Source organism: Protomyctophum parallelum (genome assembly GCF_964188405.1).
Source record: "Protomyctophum parallelum genome assembly, chromosome: 1".
Classification (NCBI taxonomy): Eukaryota; Metazoa; Chordata; class Actinopteri; order Myctophiformes; family Myctophidae; genus Protomyctophum; species Protomyctophum parallelum.
The window spans coordinates 60927680-60947625 of NC_139697.1; the positions used below are offsets into that span (position 1 = coordinate 60927680).

General features: G+C 42.8%; 1 protein-coding gene across 1 annotated transcript; it reads left to right on the forward strand.

Annotated features, from left to right (window-relative positions):
* The first annotated feature begins 331 nt into the window (after positions 1-331).
* On the forward strand, positions 332-15194 carry hunk (hormonally up-regulated Neu-associated kinase). Its single transcript, XM_083769196.1, has 9 exons — positions 332-911; positions 3797-4089; positions 5657-5712; positions 6251-6386; positions 6872-6999; positions 8936-9062; positions 9874-10042; positions 10635-10788; positions 12905-15194. Exons 1-9 carry the CDS (start codon positions 690-692, stop codon positions 13687-13689), a joined length of 2070 nt encoding a protein of 689 aa, XP_083625322.1. The 5' UTR covers positions 332-689; the 3' UTR covers positions 13690-15194.
* The last annotated feature ends 4752 nt before the right edge of the window (positions 15195-19946 follow it).

Genomic DNA, 19946 nt, shown 5'->3' on the forward strand with positions numbered 1-19946 from the left:
ATTGATTAATGAATCAATCAATCAATCAATCAATGAAGTAATTAATTAATTCATCAATTAATAATATATTATATTATTATATAAAATCTCTGGATTGACTCAAGTCAGTCTCACTGCAAATATCGCAGTCTTTGTTCTGCGCTGTGAGGGGTTCGAGGCTTCGAGCGCACTGTGGCGAGACGCGAGGCTCCGCCCGGCGGCGCCCATTGGATGAGAATCCACGCCGTGCTCTCACAACAAGAACGCCCATTCTAGACGACCGGGAAAGACGCTTCAAACTGAGAAAACACGCTGCCGTGTCTCTACATTACTCAGTAGATGGCCATGTGTGAGGACTGAGAAAAGGAACGCTGAGTCCTGACTGAGAAAAGCATTTGATTCTCTTTCATGCATTTAAGAAAGGTTACGTCACCTTGGACTGTTGCTAGGGGTTTCGTTTTTCCTCTGTTAATTGAAAGCTTATAAAAGGCAGTTGTGCACTAATTAAGTGTTAATATATCCAGATCGGGGTCTGCTGCTGCTGAGTGCGCTCACTACATTCTTTGGGATAACAGGTGGCGCTCTCCGGTTTCCATTTAGTGGCATACTGGACATAGTCACATAGGCTTCTTTAGATGACCGTTATTCACCGACAGACACGTTGTATTTGAGACCCAGCACCCTGCAGAAGTTGACAACGACACAGCAAGATGGTGGTTGACAGTAACCGTTTAAATGAGAATAAAGCTCCAACCCAGGAAACCGCCGGGAAAGAGAACGTTATCCCGGCGTCGCTCGGCAGCCCGGCCGCGGACATCCTGAGGAACTTTTATCACACGAAACGGGTCGGGAACTATCTGATCGGAAGGAAGCTGGGAGAGGGATCATTTGCTAAAGTTAGAGAAGGTCTTCATTCACTAACGGGAGAAAAGGTACGTTTTGGAAGATGCTTGTGTGTTTCACATAATTAACGCATATAGGCTATTATAGACTTTTGACATTTACGTTTATAGAGGGGGGGAAAATGATATCTATTTTTATGGCTACTGCAGCCTATCCTTAGGTGTTTTTATACACCTTTACAGGCGGACTACTAAACGTGTAGGCTACTATTTACAGTTCCACCACACGTTATCGTTTTTAATATTGTGGAGAAATACCCACGATAATGACAGCTGTTTAAACCTGCGTAACAGCACAGCAGACTGAGGAGAGGCGTGTTCTCAGTGCGGTCCTAAAACGACATACCTTGACAGTCAACTATACTGTCAGCCTCAGAGAAAGTGATGCACATAACTGATATTGAGAATCATATTAATGAGCTCATATGGAGTCACCAGATGTTGGACTATAAGCACAGCGGGCCGATGCTATTTTCCAGCCAAGTTCTGACAATATTTACTGTGTGTATGTGCGTGCGCGCATGCATGGCTGCATCACGGGTGATGTATGCATGCTCGTGAGCACTCCACGCACGCGCACCTTTTCTGAACGTTTGCTTTGTCTGGCTCCTGGCTGGCGGTGATCTCACTACTCGTGCGCGCGCATGCTTGTGATAGGTGAAGGAGGGAAATTGCCTGGCCTATGCGAACGCAGAGCTGATGCTTGCATATGAAACCATGTCTTTGATAAATGGGCTCCCAGCTCATTAGGATTCAGTGGGGCTTTGATATGGACCACCATCGGCCACTGGCTGCCTTTGTCTTGCCCTAGGCTTTCTTTTTGAGGGGCAGCCAGAGGGATTTGCATATGGGAAAAACAAGCACCCCATTTTGCAATGGGCCCTATATATTTAGTGTGAATGGCCATATGCATTATGTGTGAATGGCTATCTATTTACATCCACGTGTGTTATCGCCCATGTGTTTTCTCACTGTGCATAGGCTATACGTGACATGAAATTCTGATTGAATTAATTCAGGATTAGCTCACCCCCTAGCCCCCCCCCCCCACTACCTCTCACACACACACACACACACACACACACCCCACAATATGCCTTTCACTGTTGCTGTGAGCAGAAAAGAAAGCACTCCTCTTCTCCGCTCTCTTCCTTCCAGCCCTGGCTCTCTTTGTTGCGGGATGATGCAAACACAAGCAATCACATGATGGCAATGCACACACACATGGCTGTGACTCTCCCCTCTGTCTCTCTCTGTGGGTGACAGACTGAGACACCACGAGGTGCGGCAGCCATGCTGCCCAGAGAGAGAGAGGCAGCAAGTTCATTCAGACAGACTGCATGCGTTGGGATGGGATGGGAGGTCAGCGGCAGGGTAAATTATGGTTTCCTGATCATTTTTTACCATCCTTCTAAATCTAAAGACAGGGCAGAGAGGTCAACAGGAGGTGTGTGTATCAGTTTGTGGGTGCTGGTGGGATGTGAGGGGGGGGGGGGGGGGGGGTCCACTGGAGAGCCCGGGGTCATTGTTTGTAATACAGACTAGTTTTGATGTCTGTAACCCACTTTCCCCTCTGTGCCCCAATCCCACCCCCCGCTTTGTCTGTCTGATGGGATGAGGATAAACAACAGAGGCCCCCTGGGGGGTGAGGACCCCCTCCCCCTCCAGACCCCCATCCCCCATATCCCCTATAGCTTACTGTACATACTTCTCTGTGCCCCATCCCCCTACACGCAGAGCACCCCTGGCATAAACATTGGTCATATATTGTGACCGGCTCAGTGCGCACACACACACACACACACACACACAGACAGACACACAGCCCATGTGCGTTAATGGCCGATCATAAAACGTGTCAGAGGTGTGTGTGAAATGAATTATTGGAGATGAGAGGAGAAGAAGGACGAAAGTAAAGTCAGGGGAAGGACAGAGAGGAGAGAAGAGAGACCCTGTCCCCCGTCCCCATCTATAGTCTGACCCTTCCGATTGACCTCCACTGCGCCTTAATGGCTGCATGTTGATTGGTTCTGTGGGTGATGTCTTTTACTGTCGTCGTGGGCTTGCGTCGGGGTGATTTGTGAGGCGGCGTGTCAGGACAGCAGCGTGCTCTACGCATGTTAAATCAGAGGTGGGGAGAAGGTGGGTATGTATTTGTCCTCTGTGGATGGCAGCCAGGCAATAAAGGCTAATTTATACTCAACAAAAGTGACATTGTATTTCCATTTGAGAGAAGTGTCATTGACACGGTTGGAAACGCAGGTGGATGGCTCTGCGTTGAGAGAACTCCTACAGTGTTGACCCACCTGCCATCTTCCAGAATCAACTCTTTGCGTACATTTGTCGCTGCCCCCCCCCAAGTGTGTTTTCCTTTAAGTGGTTTATGGCAACTATGTGGCAATAGGGGGCGGGTATTAACCGTCCATTTGGCATGGCCCCTCCATGAGAGATAGGGTAACATTTGCCTTTACCCAGTTTATGGTGGCTTTACTCTGAGCAAACACACATACACACGCCTCCCCAAACCATGTGAAAGCGGCTGCTCCACATTGGTAGCAGCTGTGAGAAAGGGAGAGGCCCGAGTCGACTCATATAGCCGCCACTGGAGACCAGCTACGCCATCACCTGTTTGGCTAGAGAGAACACAAAACCACTACTTTCTCTCTCTCGCTCTGCCCCCCCCCCCCCCCCCCCCCCCCTCACATATTTCTCATTTAAGCTGCAGCAGTGTTATATTCTCCATGGATATTAACAATATCCCATCTCACAGAGGTCATATGTCAAACTGCCAGTGCCTGCTGATCTGAGCTCCATCTAACTCAGAGCTCCATCTAATGAAACCCCCTCTCTTCCCTTCTCCTCTGCTCCCCTACCATCCCAATTCCCTGCTCCTCCTCTCTACACTCCTCCTCCAGGTTGCGGTGAAGGTAATTGACAAGCGAAAGGCCAAGAAGGACTCGTACGTGACCAAGAATTTGCGTCGGGAGGGCCATATCCAACAGATGATTCGCCACCCCAACATCACCCAGCTCCTGGACATCCTGGAGACCGAAAATAGCTACTACCTAGTGATGGAGCTGTGTCCCGGCGGGAACCTCATGAACCGCATCTACGACAAGAAGCGCCTGGACGAGCGCGAGACGCAGAAGTATGTCCGCCAGCTGGTGATGGCTGTGGAGCACTTGCACAGGGCCGGAGTGGTGCACAGGTGAGAGTGACTCAAAACATCCAGTGTGGACGTACAGTATGTGTACACACACACACACACACACACACACACACACACACACACACACACACACACACACACACACACACACACACACACAGGAGCACACATGTACACACAGGAAGACACATACACGTGCATACAGGAACGAACATGCACGCACACACACACGTTACACATAATGTGTACACAAACAATGGAATTAATTTGAATGTCTCGACAAAGGACAGACATATGCCAATGATAACTTAAGACTTAATACAGCTTTGTGCTGTTTGTAGGTTAAAGCTTATTGCAAGATCTTATGGGCAGCCGCAGACATGATCCTGACCTCTTTCACAAAGTGTGGGTTAAACCCATGTTGTGCACATTACAATACATCTGTGATTAACCGAAACCGAAATTTACTCAATGATAACACTGGAACAAAGAGTTTATTATTATTATAAATCTAATTTTCTTTTGAGAACCACTGCAATTCTTTTATTACCACCCAGTATGTATTGGAGAATTAGACTACAGTGGCTTACCATCCGCAAGTACAACTTTAAGTTTTGGCTGTCATTCTAATTATTTTCTTATCTAACAAACACTTTGCCCATACTCTCATCATTGAAAACATTCAACCTTTGCCTAATACATTTTCATTTTATGAATGGTGTATTCAATTAAAAAATATTTATTTATGTCCTCTTCACCGTTTTACTTAAACTCATTTTATGGTGAAAAGTTCAAATTAAAGGAGAACTGCAGGAAAATGAGACTGACAAATACTGGGCAGGGCTGGCAAATGCTCTGATAATAGTAGTGAATTTGTGACATTTAATTTGTGAGATTTCTGTGAGAAACAGCCATGGACGACTGGCAGAGCTGCACAATGAGACTGACGGAAGTTTCTTCATACATTTTAATAATTAATTTGGTTTGTGCAGGCAGTCAGGGACTACTTTCTTGTAAAAAAAATATGATTTATAATTTAGTTTTTTAAAGACTAACAATAATTCACTCCAGACCAGTTATCATTGTTTTTTCAATTCTCCCCTTCTGCCCGACCAGACCAAAAGTTACCATTTTAGGGTTTTGAAAATGCCGCCGTACGCTAGGCATAAACATAGAAAGAGTTATGCGTTTTAAAGCGAAACCGAAACGTATTAGTGTGGCTATATAGCGCCAATCAAATTTCGGATGAAAACAATGATCATTCAAAAGCGTCTGTTCCCAGAAACTTTCTATTCTTCGTAACTCTTGGAACACATTTGTATGGAATTTGTATGTGAGATGGCCTATGGATGACTGTGAAACAGGATTTATATAAGACCGGAGAGACAAGCATTGACACAAACAATAGAACCTGAAATCAGTCAGTGTGACCCACATTGAAAGGGTGTGTGTGTGAAATTTTGACCCCATCCCAGTTTTGTCGGGTGTTGTTATGTTATCCATCCCTTTTGTGTGTTCGCTGATGACCGGTTTGATAAGTGATCTAATGTAAACCGTGTATCTGTGTAGGGACTGACATCTCTCTCTTTTCTCCTTTTCTCCCCAGGGATCTAAAGATTGAGAACCTTTTGTTGGATGAGCAGGACAACATAAAGCTTATAGGTAACTTGATAACACTCACCCATTGTCCAACTGAGCTTGTTCTTATTTTTTTCCCCCTCACTTGAATGATAGTTGACACTGACAACAAAGACTCCGATTCAACCAGCATAGAACAAATATATGAATATTTATATAAAAGAACATTAGAACACATACGGTAGCGACATTAAAATCTAGAGCGACCCCCGCTGTTGGTTTAATGTGGGTGGTTCTATATGCATTGTATAAGGCAACTGAACAAACTCAACATTGGTGTTACGGGTGCATTTCTGTAGTAAAATGACCACTCCAGATTGTGCTTGTGTTGCTCCACATGTGTTGACGGTGTTGAGGGCAATTAGTCATCCTGTCAAAACCTAATGAGGTCTCACCTCAGAGTGAAGTGTGCTCTTGTTTGTGGGTTTGTCTTTATGGTAAGGGTGTCCCTCTCAATTTATGAGCTGAAGTGTGATGCAGTGGGGTGAGGGGGGGGGGGGGGGGCAAGGTACCTGAGGGTTATAAAACACACGCTCATCGATGACCTTTACCCCTCTTTCAGATTTTGGCCTGAGTAACTGTGCCGGTATCCTGGGCTACTCCGACCCTTTTAGCACGCAGTGTGGGAGCCCGGCATATGCCGCCCCAGAACTGCTTTCCAGGAAGAAGTACGGACCCAAGGTGGATGTCTGGTCCATGTGAGTTTACCGCCTCTTTATAGCGCAATACATCTCGGAATGTTTGTCATAAACTTGAGTGTTATTTTAACTGTGAGAGTTTCGAGCTGTCAAGTTTCACAGTGATGCTGCTTCATTTAAGGTTTTAGTTTAGTTTAGTTTAGATTTAATTATAATTTAAATAATATGATGGAAAAAAACTAATACAGTGAGTAAATGTAGACCAAGCAAGGATAAAAAAAGGACAGACAACAAGACAATAGAGAACAAAAAAAAAAGACAACAAAGGACAAACAAACAAGCAAAACATTTGATCACATATAAACACCTCCATTAAGTTAATGGGGGGTTGTTGTAGAACGGTGAGAGGGGAAATTCAAGTAAATGGAAAAATATCATTTAAAGCGAAAAAGTATAACAATATATACTTACAGTACTTGATTGTATCCTAATGTAACATTTGTGTGTGTGTGTGTGTGTGTGTGTGTGTGTGTTTGGTCCTTCAGAGGGGTAAATATGTACGCCATGCTGACTGGAACTCTCCCCTTCACCGTGGAGCCCTTCAGTCTACGAGCCCTTCATCAGAAGATGGTGGATAAGGAGATGAACCCTCTTCCTCCTTCTCTCTGTACAGGTAGGCGCCGTGCACACACACACACACACACACACACACACACACACACACACACACACACACACACACACACACACACACGTTGAATTTGTTTCTTCATTATTGTGGTCTGTGGTTACATTAAAGACAAAAGTAAACACTCCAGTTACCCTCCAGGTCAAACGATAGAAGACAATACCACGTGAGGAGTTTAATTTGCATATAAGGCAAACACAGTAGAAGGCATGTTCAGATAGCAGTGTCGTTGTACAGCTGCAGGCTGAGTTCAGTTTAGTCCCTGAAACTATTGTACGACAAAGTCTTCAGCCTTGTCTGTGGCTGTAAACAGGCAGCAGATTGCTCCTTGGTGACTCATGAAGGCAGACCTTGTTTGTTGCCTTATTATAGACAGTCCCGTGCCTTTTTGTCTGCCCAGCTGGTTAGCTGTAAACATCTTTGCTATAAGACCTCTCACTGGATCAACAACAGTGCCTCGTTCCACTCCAGACGTTTGGTTCTGGAGCGTGGTTAAATAAATACGCCTTGCTCAAAGTGTGGTTCTGGAGGAGCTTGGAAATGTGCACACACTCAAAAACAGAACTTTCACGTGTTATGCAGTTAGAGTGACACCTCAAACCTCACCAATTAAACTATGAACGGAATGTTTTCTCGGTGTGTCTTTTTGTTCTCTGTCGTATGTTGCCGTTTGATGGTCATGATTAGCGTTCATCAATATTTTATTAATATAATATAAGTTATACGTAAGTTGTTCTGACTCTTGATTACCACCATAACAGGTTCAGGCAAGCATAAAAGTAGGTAAAATGTTGGTTCTTACTTGGTACTTTAGGATTGAGGTTGGATTTAGATAACACTGAGGAGGTATCGTTTCTTTAGATTGAAGGATCAAAAGGTAGAACAAAAGCTGATTAGAGGTGGTGAAATAGATTTGTTGAGAAACCAGATGGGAAGATGATAGTCAATTTTGAACTTGTTTGGGCATCTGTGCAATGACAATGAGTAACCTACAATAAAAAATTCACAATTGGTTGATCGTTAAGAACCGGTTATCTCAGTTTGAGGGTTATTCTTTGTAGCAAGGCTGTGTTGATGAAAGTAAAATAATTTTACAGTTGAAAATGTGTTATTTTCAGTTGAACATGCACAAATTGTAAGTCTGTGCCGTAGCTATTATGCAAAGAAGACATAAGCAAATAGTTGAGCTCAAGTTTGCTAGAATTATAGTTGATATAACTCAAACATCATTATCATAGATACTGTTTGTTTGTTGGCAAGTTGATTTCACATACCATAGTAGTGCACTGCATTAATGCAGCACCCCAGCAGAAACTCAGACCACCAAAGTAGTCATGTCATCCATGCTTTCTTGGACCGAACAACTACGCTCATTAATCAACCACCACTTGCGTGCCATCAGAATGCCATTCTTTGTTTAATGCTGTGCTTTGGCTGTGTGTTACACGCTTCGCCTTCACAACTGTCTCTAAATGCAAATTAGGAAAGGAGGTGGTGAAGAAATGTTTTTCCTTTTAACTGTTGAAAGACTTGCGTCTGTTGTTATAACACAGACTTGAACTGGGGACGTGGTATGTGATCAGTGCACTACTGGTGTGCAGCCTAATGCCTAATTCATAATTCATCCCACGGTGGTGTTGACTGTCAAAACTAATTGATGTTCAAGTGGGACACACGACACATGTTATCTTTCAGGGTTAGTCACATCTGAGCGGTGAGCGAGACAAAGGCAAGATAAACTTAAACGTTCACCAGCATAGGCCAGTACAGATGATTCTGTGGAGTGGTTTGCTCTATTGAGTCGAATGGTTTCGTGCTTTCTGGCAATTTTAAGTTTCCTATCTTTGAATAGACTAAGTCACTAAGAATGTAAGTAAGAAAGAGTATGAAAACATATCCTCTCTGTCTCTCTTCATCCCAGCTGCCATCTGTTTGCTGAAGAAACTGCTGGAGCCTGATCCCGCCAAGCGGCCCAACATTCACCAGGTGATGGCTGATTCCTGGCTACAGCTGGCCAACAAAAATACCGGACATCCCTACCTTAACAGGTGAGCCCACCATCTCCTGCACATGATCATACACACGTAGGCATGTCAAATTCAAGAATAGAACGTATGCGCATGCATACAGTGAGTGGCAAAGTGAGTTTAACGTCGTTTAATGCAATCAGATAGGACTTCTGTTTGGATGTATGCACGGTCAAGGCCAGAAAGTAGTTTTTTGCCACTCAGTAGGCAATAGGCATTCCCGCATAACTTACGGGTATGATTAATGATGTCACGCGCATACCCTCTATCTATATTCAAGGTGGAAACTTCAATGGGAATTAATTAAAAGGAAATAATGGAAATAAAATTGAAATATTGTGGTCATGTGCATGTAATTAATAATAAATGTAATAAATCACGTCATTAATAAATCCAACAATTTGAAAAATATGAACCCATTACATACAGTGTGAAATGTGGCATCATGTGGTGTTAACAATATAATAAATAAATGTTTTACAATAAAGAATTAATGGGAAAAGATGAATTACTAGAATATTTATCACATTTCCAAAAAGTTGACACAAAAAATTATGATTAACATAAGAGGCAAATATACCGGTATATGCGTATAATTAATTGCAGAGATGGGTCATATTGAAAAAAGAAAAAATATATATATATTCAAATGTACTTTTTTAAATTAAAATTAAAAAATGTTTACGTAAAACAAGTAACGGTAATAGCCAATCTACAATCTCACATGTAGTGATGTCGTAGATAGACTATTTTCGCTATTTGTTGTAGGTAAAGTAATATTCTAATTATTATGTGATAATAATACCCCGGCCTCTGTTTTTTCCTGTACCAGGATCCACATCGAGGAGATCAACCACACAGTGTTGCTCCATATGACAGAGAGGATGGGTTACAAACACAGTGAGGTGTTGAGTGCTGTCCTCACCAACCGCGCCTGTCACACACTCGCTGTCTACTTCCTCCTCAACAACAAGATGAAGAGGCTGTCCAAGGAATACAGAGTAGGTGAACCTTTGTGTTAAAGGGGTGTTACATTTCAACTTTAAAAAAACACTTCTGGGGTTATTTTTAACATCTACCCGTGCTTTTGTGTGCACCTCAGACAGTTTTCAAGGTGCTTGATTCAATATTTAGATATTCTTTATTCATGTTATCAGACACGTCCCCCTCATATTGAACTTAATCTCCATTTTAACCAAAACCCACATCACTGGTTCTAGTGACCGATATTGTCCTTCTAATGCGAGCCACCTTTTTTCAATGAGTCTAACATGGTCAAAATGGACTTTAAAGTTCAATGTATAGGAGGGGGTGCGTTTTCTCTTATTCTATTAAAAAAAGGCATATATGATTTATGTGTGGCTGTAAACAAAGATATTGGAAAAGAGCATTCATTATTTCTATAATATGATGCCATCAAGGAAGACATAGCAACACATAATCTCACAGGAAACAGCATTAGAAGCACAATATCATGAAGCTTAATGGGAAAAAGGGGACAGAAAAATGCTCAGGTTTTTCTACTTTAGACGGTTTTATTATATTATGTTTATACATCTGTTGTAATCTTTTCCCCCCTTCTTTTTGTTTCAGGAGATGCAGTATCAAGAGAAAAAGGCAGAGAAAAATGAGTACTTCCAAACGCAGTGGAGGAAACACGTGGACAAGATCACCATCCCACCCAAGCAGACACCCGTCTACCTGGCGGTCAGCAAAGGGCCCAGCAAGGAGAAGAAACACAGGACAGGTGAGGAACCACCAGTGTCAGAGCTGTAAGCAGCAGCCTGAACAGAAAGCATTCACTCCCAACCATGCTGATATCAGGGTACACGATTCATACTCCTATTTTAGAGCCGAATAAAAGTCTGTAGAGCCAACAGTGTGACGTCATTTGAGGTTCGGGGGGGGGGGCGGGTACCGTCCTAAAGCCGCTTCATCATTTCGGCACTACAGCGCCGAAACAGTGGTAAAATAGGAGTATAAATCGGCCCTTACTGTCCTGTAACAGAAGAGGTTTCCTTTGCTTTCCAAACAACTTTAAAAGTATTAACACAGTACAAAACATTTTAATACAATTTGGGTTAGGGTTAGCGTTAAAAGGGCACTGGTCAGTCCGCTGCCCCCCCCAGGTTGGCAGAGGAAGTGTAGCGCCCAGGATTACATTAGATAATTGACACTGGGTGAAAAAAGTGGGTTGCAAAATCGTGGGATAAAAATTATATATATATAAAAAAGGGCACTTGTGTGGCGCAGGGGTACCTGTCCACCACTGCAGAGTCTAGGCCTCTAGGGGTTAAAACCCCTAGAGGCCTAGACCACGGCCTAAACCACGCTGCATCCGGCTTGGCTGATTGTCTATGAACACAATTGGCCGTGTTCAGGGGAGGGAATCCTCCCAGTGGGGGCTCCTCACTGGTAGGTGAACCAGTATAGGGTACAATATCAGTGGAAATGTGTGGCATGGGTTAATTGGCATTAATTAGTTAAATTGTAAGTAAAAAAAAAGGTAAAACATTATTTAAGAGAATAGAAAATGAGAATAAGCTAAAATAAAATAGACTTCTGTACCTGAACCCCAACCAGCCTTGCATACTCATTCAACTAGCTTTTACACTCAAAGAAACATGAGTACAGTACTCATGTTGTTTTGAATGTGAAAGCTAGTTAAATGTTTGTCAATTGATTGACAATATGATTACAGGTTGAGCCATCTTTCCATGGCATCATCTGACTGCATTCATTGCTATGAAGCCCATAAGCCATGCTTGACGTGGCATGTTATAAATTGCAGGCATGTCCTCACAAATTAAACCAAGACAGAAACACATTCCCCAAGATTGGCATTTTAGATCATGTGACCTCGTTACACAATCTATCTGTGACTGGCACATCTTGTGTTTCACAATGTTCACTATGCAATGGCAACTGTCACGATCAGAGTCAGAGGTGTGTAGGACCCAAGCGCAGGACAAATGCAGAGGATGAGGCAGACACAAGGCAGGTCGAGTGCACGGTGGTTTATTAAACAAAAACCAGAGGTACAGGAACAAACACGAGGAAACTAGGGATAACTAGGAGCAAGAAATAACACTGGGACTAGGAATATACAAGGAACCACGAGGAGCTAGAATACACTGACAACAATTTACGAACCAAAAAAGAACTGAAAACACAAGGGCATACTTATAGACATGGGATAACTAGACACAGGTGAACAAAACTCTAAATCAAGACATGGATTGGCTGGGGGACTAAGAGGACACAGGTGGAAAACAAAGACTAATCACAATACATGGTTAGACAAGGCAGGTACAGAACTACAGGGGCAGACAGGATGGCACAAAACAATACTACAAAATAAAAGGTACACAAGAAAACATAACATGTCACGGACCGTGACAGGTAACCACAAAATTGAGGCATTAACCGCAGGTGGGAGTGGAATCTTTGCAATGGTACACAAGAACAATAGGAGCTTGTGCTAGCGTGATAAGAGCTTTACCTTTCATTCAGATCAAATGATTGTGTGCAAGCAGACATTTTAATTTAATGAAGTTGTTACATCTGTCTGCTTGCATAATCCAATTACTGACGATTGCAAGAATGCAAATAGACAATGTTAAGGGGGAAAAAAGAGAAAGGTTTACTATTCTCTGGTATCTATCTGAGGATCATGTGTCCTGCTATTTTAAACTTGAGAATAATATGACTGCCCCAGGAATAATGGCAAACATTAGGGTTGTGAGGAGCTGCAATCGCCAAACCATGTTTCATAACAAATGTGAAATATGATGATATGGACATGTGAGTGTCAGAGATTTCTCAAGACTAACATTTTGGCGATCATTCCCCCTCACTCTCAGGTCTTTTGCGTGCTTTAACTGGCGGCCATCGTAACTCCCCGCTGGCGCCCCCTGGCACCGTGGCTTCATCCTCCATGGAGTACCTGGAGATCCACCCTCTCTTCCCTAACACGCCGCAGCAACGGAGGCGCTTGGCGACCCTCCCACAAGTCAACACCAGCCCGGAGCACAACATGCCCGCCCCTCCAGCACCGTCCCCCATCGGCATGCACTCCTTCGGCTCCCTGTCCAAAGCAGAGCAAATAGACGACACCCCGCCCACGCCGTGGTACAAGCTCACCAACGGGACTTTCTCACCGCCTCGCCACGTCTCCGCCTTCCATCCGGACTCGTCTTATCTGAAGAAGGCCACCATCCCCAGCCCGCCCGTCCTCATTGTCAACCCCCAGCCCAAGAAGAGCACGTCGAGTGATTGGTGCTCTGACACTAGCGGTAGTCCGCCCAGTACTGTGGGGAGCCCTCCCAGGACTTCGGCCTTCAGCCCCCCCAAAGCCAAGTCGGCCTTGGCCTTCAGCCCCCCCAAAGCCAAGTCGGCCTTCCACCCCCTCAACCCCACCTCTGCGTTCAAACCTCCTTCCACTGGGAGCAGCAGTGATCCAGACAGCCCCACGCACCGCAGTAAGTTTCCGTCCATGGGCATCGGACAGCTCCTAAAGAAGAAGGTCCAGATGTTGCAGCCGTTCAGCTTCCGAGCAGAGCAGGTGGTGGAAGAAGTGGTGTCCCCTCCGCCCTACCCCATGCAGACCCTCCTTTGTGCCTCAGGTGCACTGAAGACCCTCTGCTGAGGAGTCCAACGGACAAAAGAGAGTACGTGAGACTGGTTTTGAGTCCACTCCGAACGTTCTATGTAAAGTTGGAGTGGTCTTTCCGAGTGGCCTTCTGAACTGTGAACTGTTCCTTTATTTGTATGAGAAATGACATGGATTTTGCAACAACTTAAAATGAATGCTTATCTGTTAAAGAAATTACTGACACTTAAGAAGATGAGATTTGAAACTGAGCCCTGGGTTTTGACTAAACCCCACTGTATCCCTGATTCCCTAGTGGACGGGGGACATTGTGTAAAATAGGCCTTGAGTGCGAGGTGTACATACTGTACTACACTCACAGGTAACATGCACAGTACACACCAAGAACACTGTATCACAGATTACGCGAGGGATACCCCCTCTTATATAATACTGCTATAACTGCCGTAGACGTATTCACACCAGTCAAGGGACCAATTTAGGTGTATTATCAATTACCATAGATGTGAAGGCTTTTCATACCGACCAACTGCCAACCACTATACTGTATATCCTCAATGCTGTAACTTGTGTAAAAGAAAAACAAAAAACAAAATGTTCACTGCACTATATTCTATAAACCAAATCCTAGAAGAACACCAGGGTCTGTGCTCCTCTGCTTGTTATCTCACTGCATTGTGTGTGTACATTAAAGGTCCAGGCAGTTGATGGTGACAGGGCTTGTGTGGATCTTTCCACATAGCGTGCAGTGTTTGAGCATATAGCGCCTTTAAATTCACAGACAAGACACGAAATAGAACAAAATAGAAGTAGTTGCCATTTAACACATATGTAGTTACTCTTGTGCACCTCCTTCATGGAGAAATGAGTCACGTTCACCTCAATAAATCATAGCGTCCACTTGTATGTTGTGCTACCTCAATGACCCACAGCTTGTTGCATAGAATGTAACTAAAGTGTCAATGTTTTGGCCATGTCCTGCTCAAAGCAAGGCATTGCGTGTCCATGGAGAGACGATGACGTCGAAGCCTTATTCATCTTAGCAACCTTGCCAGTTGCTAAGATCATGGCAGTGGAGAGAGTGTCATTTTAACATCCATTAAAAGAAAAACCGCATCATTCATTATATTGTCTTAATGGCGTAGTTTGTGCAATAGTCCTAAGTGTTAACTGGAAACGCATCGTATTTGCCAAGAACTTGCAAGTGAGTTGGGGTGGGCTGGGCAGGATCGTGATGTGAAGTTTGTAACTGTAAATATGATTCCATTCTACTTCTCTCCAGTGGTGTCTGTATCAAGGAAAGTGTCCACTCAAAAGAAAAAAAAGAAAGCATTTTCACTTCATTAGCTGTCATAAGACTATTGAGGCTTCCACGTGCACACAAGGCTGCTCACTGTTATGATAGAAGCTCTTTCTGTCAAACTTAATCCTTGCATGCACATTTTTAGGTATTGACATTTATTGTCAACATTTGAATTAATTTTTTTCTTCTTTTTTTTGGTTGATACTGAGATTGATACAGACTCGGGGGGGATCTTTTGTAAGCTTTTCTAATGGGTGTTTTTTTTGTCTGAGTGTCCAGAGATTTTATGCTGTATAAAATATTTTAAATATTTATACCGAACCCATTATGTGTCTGTCTGCTCTTTTAGTCTCACCTGCTCACTGTCTGGTTTCAAACCTATGCTGTGTGTGTGTGTGTGTGTGTGTGTGTGTGTGTGTCTGTCACAAAAGTAAATGCACGAATGTGCACGAATACACTGCTTCCAATTTTAAATATATATATATATATTTTTAATGAAAATATACAAACATTTCACTAATTAAACAAGAGTAGCGGGACCTTGTGAGGATCAGACTTGTGTGGCTACAGGAGTACAGGGTGGTTCCAGTGCCATGTATACAGTCAGCCTCACCCTAATGTGCCAACATGCCACTTTCATTCCATTCACATTCCATATAAATTATACATTTCTCAGGGGACACCTGTGGTGGTAATGTAACACTTGCAAGTTGCAACAGCTGAATGACCCTTTGCCACTGACACATATCCACACATCTAATCTACCATCCACTGAGCTGTGCCCCCCAGTTGCAATCATAAACCTCTTGGTGAAACCACCCTGACTAGACAAAGGGGGGGGGGGGTCCCCAAAGCTGCAGGGCAAAAACACACACACACACACACACGGCTCAGCTTAGCGTGGCTAAGCCGATAAGAGCCAAGGGAAAAGAGTGTCTCTAAAATGTGGTACAGACAGAGCTCTTTGTTTACCAAAGGAAGGAGGACAGTTAGCCTAAAATCCCCAGCAGCTAAATTGAGACAAACAGACCATGACAAGGAAACCTATGGCTTAACCACAGCTCAGAGCAAAAGGCCAACACACACACACACACACACACACACACACCACCACGACATACAGGTTAAACTTCCCAAACTTTACATGTGTAATGATTGCAAACTACAGTACAAACCAGACAAGTTTGGGCATCAACAAAAGCAAAAACGTATGTTTTTTTAAATAAAAGCCGTATTAGCTTCCAATCTTCGCTGATCTCCTGTAAGCTCAAGAGAAAGCTGTGGAATCTAAACGTTTCCTTTCAAAAGTTCAAAACCTTCGATGACACAGAGCTGCAAGAAAACCAGATGTTTAAAGTAACAAGGTGGTGGGCACACAACCACATAATTGTGATGTCACATTATGGTGCTAAATGAAGCTGGAATACTAAAAGATAATACTTTTCAAATATTCTGAGAACAATATATATTTTAATCACTCCCAACATGCATATAGGCCTACAAGTAACTGGAATGGAAATGAACGATGAACGGAAATATGGATGTATTGTGTACATTCATGTGATGTGAGCTGTAGAATTTGACATTTTATTTTTAAAATGTTTAATATAAAAATATCTATAAAGTTGGCCCCATCAGAATATCTTCAGACGTTACTGGCAGCATTGTTTATTTTTCATAATTATGCACCATAGTGTATGGATGCCCTTTTTCATGAGAACAAAATGATGCCACTACCATATGGTATGAAAAATAAAGGTTTAAGTTAAGGGCAGTATAACATTTGTTTTCAGACTACAATTTAAAGAGTATATAGGAAGTATAAATCAATTAAATACTATTTCAAGAAATAACTTGTTTCACAGTTTCTGAGACTGGGTGAGTGGACAGTTTCAGGGATAGGAATCACAAGTATTATGAATGCTCATGGCCATTCACTGTTCAACACCACGAGGGAAAACAAAGAGAAATGTAATTATAAGTACATTTTTGATATGGAGAGAGGAAGCAGACATCAGACACATGTTATACAGGTCTCAAAGCTCATGGACCTGAAGGATGTGGGTAGTACAATACAGCAACAGGTTCAACCATCAGTGTGCCGCAGGTCGGAAACACAACACAGCCACTATGCTCACCTTTAACACCAGGCCAAACTGACCACTTACTTACTGTTGAGCCACCTCTATTATTATTTTTTTTTTTTTTGGCTTTCGCCTTTTATTTAATATTTTTTATGGAGGGAAAGACAGTAGGCTGACAGGAAATGGGGGGGAAGACATGCAGTAAAGGCCGTCGGGATCGGGAGTCGAACCCGCGGCACACTGCCAGACTGGATTACCAGCCAAGGTGCCTGGACCGCTGAGCCATGGCCCAGGCCAGCCAGCCACCTCTATTTCTGTCAGTCTGTTCAGCTTTACATCCAAACAACATTAATCCTGTTTGCAGTCCTCCTGTCACACAGACATGCATGCGCACAAGACCTGCGTGCGCACACGCACACGCGCACACACACACACACACACACACACGGTGTCGTGTGTTGCTGACAACAGGGCAAGTCTGTGTCTGAGAGAAACTATTAAGCCCATGTCACGTCACATTGTAACACGTAAACAGATCTCTTCTATTAAAAAATGGCAGCTATGATATGCCCAAAATAGGGATGCCAGGGTCCAAGAGGATGTGTAAGTATTGTTTTTCTCTGATTCACAAACGGGGTAGGGAGGAAGCAGGTGGTTTTCAGACTACCAGGCTGACTTGCAACCCACTCACAAAGACATGAGGAGGAAACAGCCAAGCAGATGTTTCTAATCAACTAGAAGGCTTTGGATGGTCATAGGGGATTTGGGTTGTTGTGTCTGACAGACTGACCGACTACACTAAATACAATTAGACCACTGACACACTTGCAGGTGATTAATGAATTTGGGAGGCTTTAGATTAACAGATATTCTTAGACATATATCCAATTGTTATCGGCACAGAAAATGCCCAGCATTATTAGGAATGAGGATGATCTGAGAACCACTGATAGCCTATGATACTGAACTCTGAGCTCATTTAGGGAAATTAAAAAGGTGCCAGATGAGTTGGACTGACCTACTGTCTGTCTGGCCAATGTGGCACATAGACAGGATTTTGTTGTGATTCTTGGTCTGTAAAGGAGATTCCGTTTCTGCAAGCCAGAAAAGATCAACCATTGGAATAGCCAAGCTATAGCTGAGGTGTTCATATTAATCATCAAGTCAACAAGATTGATTTAACAATACAGCTAACGATTATATTTATTAACTAATGAGATGAAATGACAATGTTGCCAATAAACATAAATCAAAAGAAGCCCCAAACCATGAATAATGATCAAATATATATACAGTATGTGTGTGTGTCATTCCACGAAACCGGTACGTTTTTGCCATTTACTTTTTTTTATTTTATTTGACCGAAAGGTTTACTTTTGAATAGCCCACAATATTAAGGACATCTTTAACTACCGGAAAAACATTTTCCCATCTCAGGCATTCACTTCATATTTCTTTATATAATAATATAATAACGGCGTTGAAAATGATATTGATATAATGATATTTTACTTTTCATGGAATGACTCGTATATAAAAATTATGCTTGTGAGAAAGGAAACGCGCATGTGGAAAATGACTATTTAAAGCACAAACATAAGCACCTGGCACTGGTTCTGTATGAGCAATTGGTGGGGTGGGGTTCCTTTTTCAGAACAGATTGTGTACCTACAGTATAATATATATATATATATATATATATATATAAACTGTCCATGGTGAAAGAGAAAAGTGTATATATATATATATATATATATATATATTTATTCCGTTTTTGTTTTTATTATTTTTAATCATTTTTTTTTCAACATTGATGAAAGTAAACAAACTGACCATGGAAGAGAAACATTAAATAGCAAAAATATTTAATGATGAAACTGGATAAGGGTGAAGTCACATCGAACTTTGGTTCCGTCAATGCTTCTGCCAGTGCTTTCAATGGTAACGGAGCGGTACAGTATGTTACCAGTTAGTTGCGGAAACCAGCTGCATTCCCATTGAAAGGCACTGGCAGAATCCACCCTCAAAGGCAGGATTATTAACAGAATTAGATTTATTTCTATTTTATTTTTATGACAAAAACATTCTTCAGTCACACATTCTGAGAAATTCTGCCTGGTGTCCCTATAGCCCAGACACCAAACTCAGATTTCTGAACACAATATAGCTCTGCTGTCCTCAAAAAATAAACAAAAAGAAAGAAAGAAAAAAATAAACATAATAATTTTCTAAGTTTGAAAACAGGTGGCACTCCCAGAGATATTTTCCTCTCAAAAACAAGACCAGCAATCCAATCAAAGAGCAGAGCTCAGCCAATCACATGCGAGTGTCTGTGGCAACAGCAGCGTCAGCCCGACCTGCCATTGGCCAGGTGCTCCGATACAGGAAAGGCTGTAATTGGCTGATTGTGAGCCGTGGCTTCATTGCCTCCATGGCAACATTGCTTCCTTATTGCTTAGGGAGGTGGAAGGAGGCAGAAAGGGGAGGAGACTCACTCAGACACCATCTCTGCATAATTCATCCTTTGTCCCTGAGCGCTGGTAGAATGTGAGTGTAGATGTATTGAGCGGTGTGTATGTGCATGAGCCCCTCTTGTGTGTGTCTGTCTTGCTTTAGGTGAGTGGTAATGAAGGGTTGACGAGGGAGGGGTGAATGGGGTGAAACCGCTGCAATAATTGCACGTAGAAGTGCAATGCATACAGCATACAACACTGTCTATATAATGTTTATTTAAGTATGTATAAGACCAACCCTCAATGGGTTCAGACTTATGGTCAGTCAATCACAGCATTGCTGACTTGGCATTAGGGACAGAGCTTATACCATTCAAGCCTTCATGATTTAACTGGACAGGTAAATAAACAGGGACATTATTTCTTCCTGAATGAGTCGGATAGAGAAGCAAT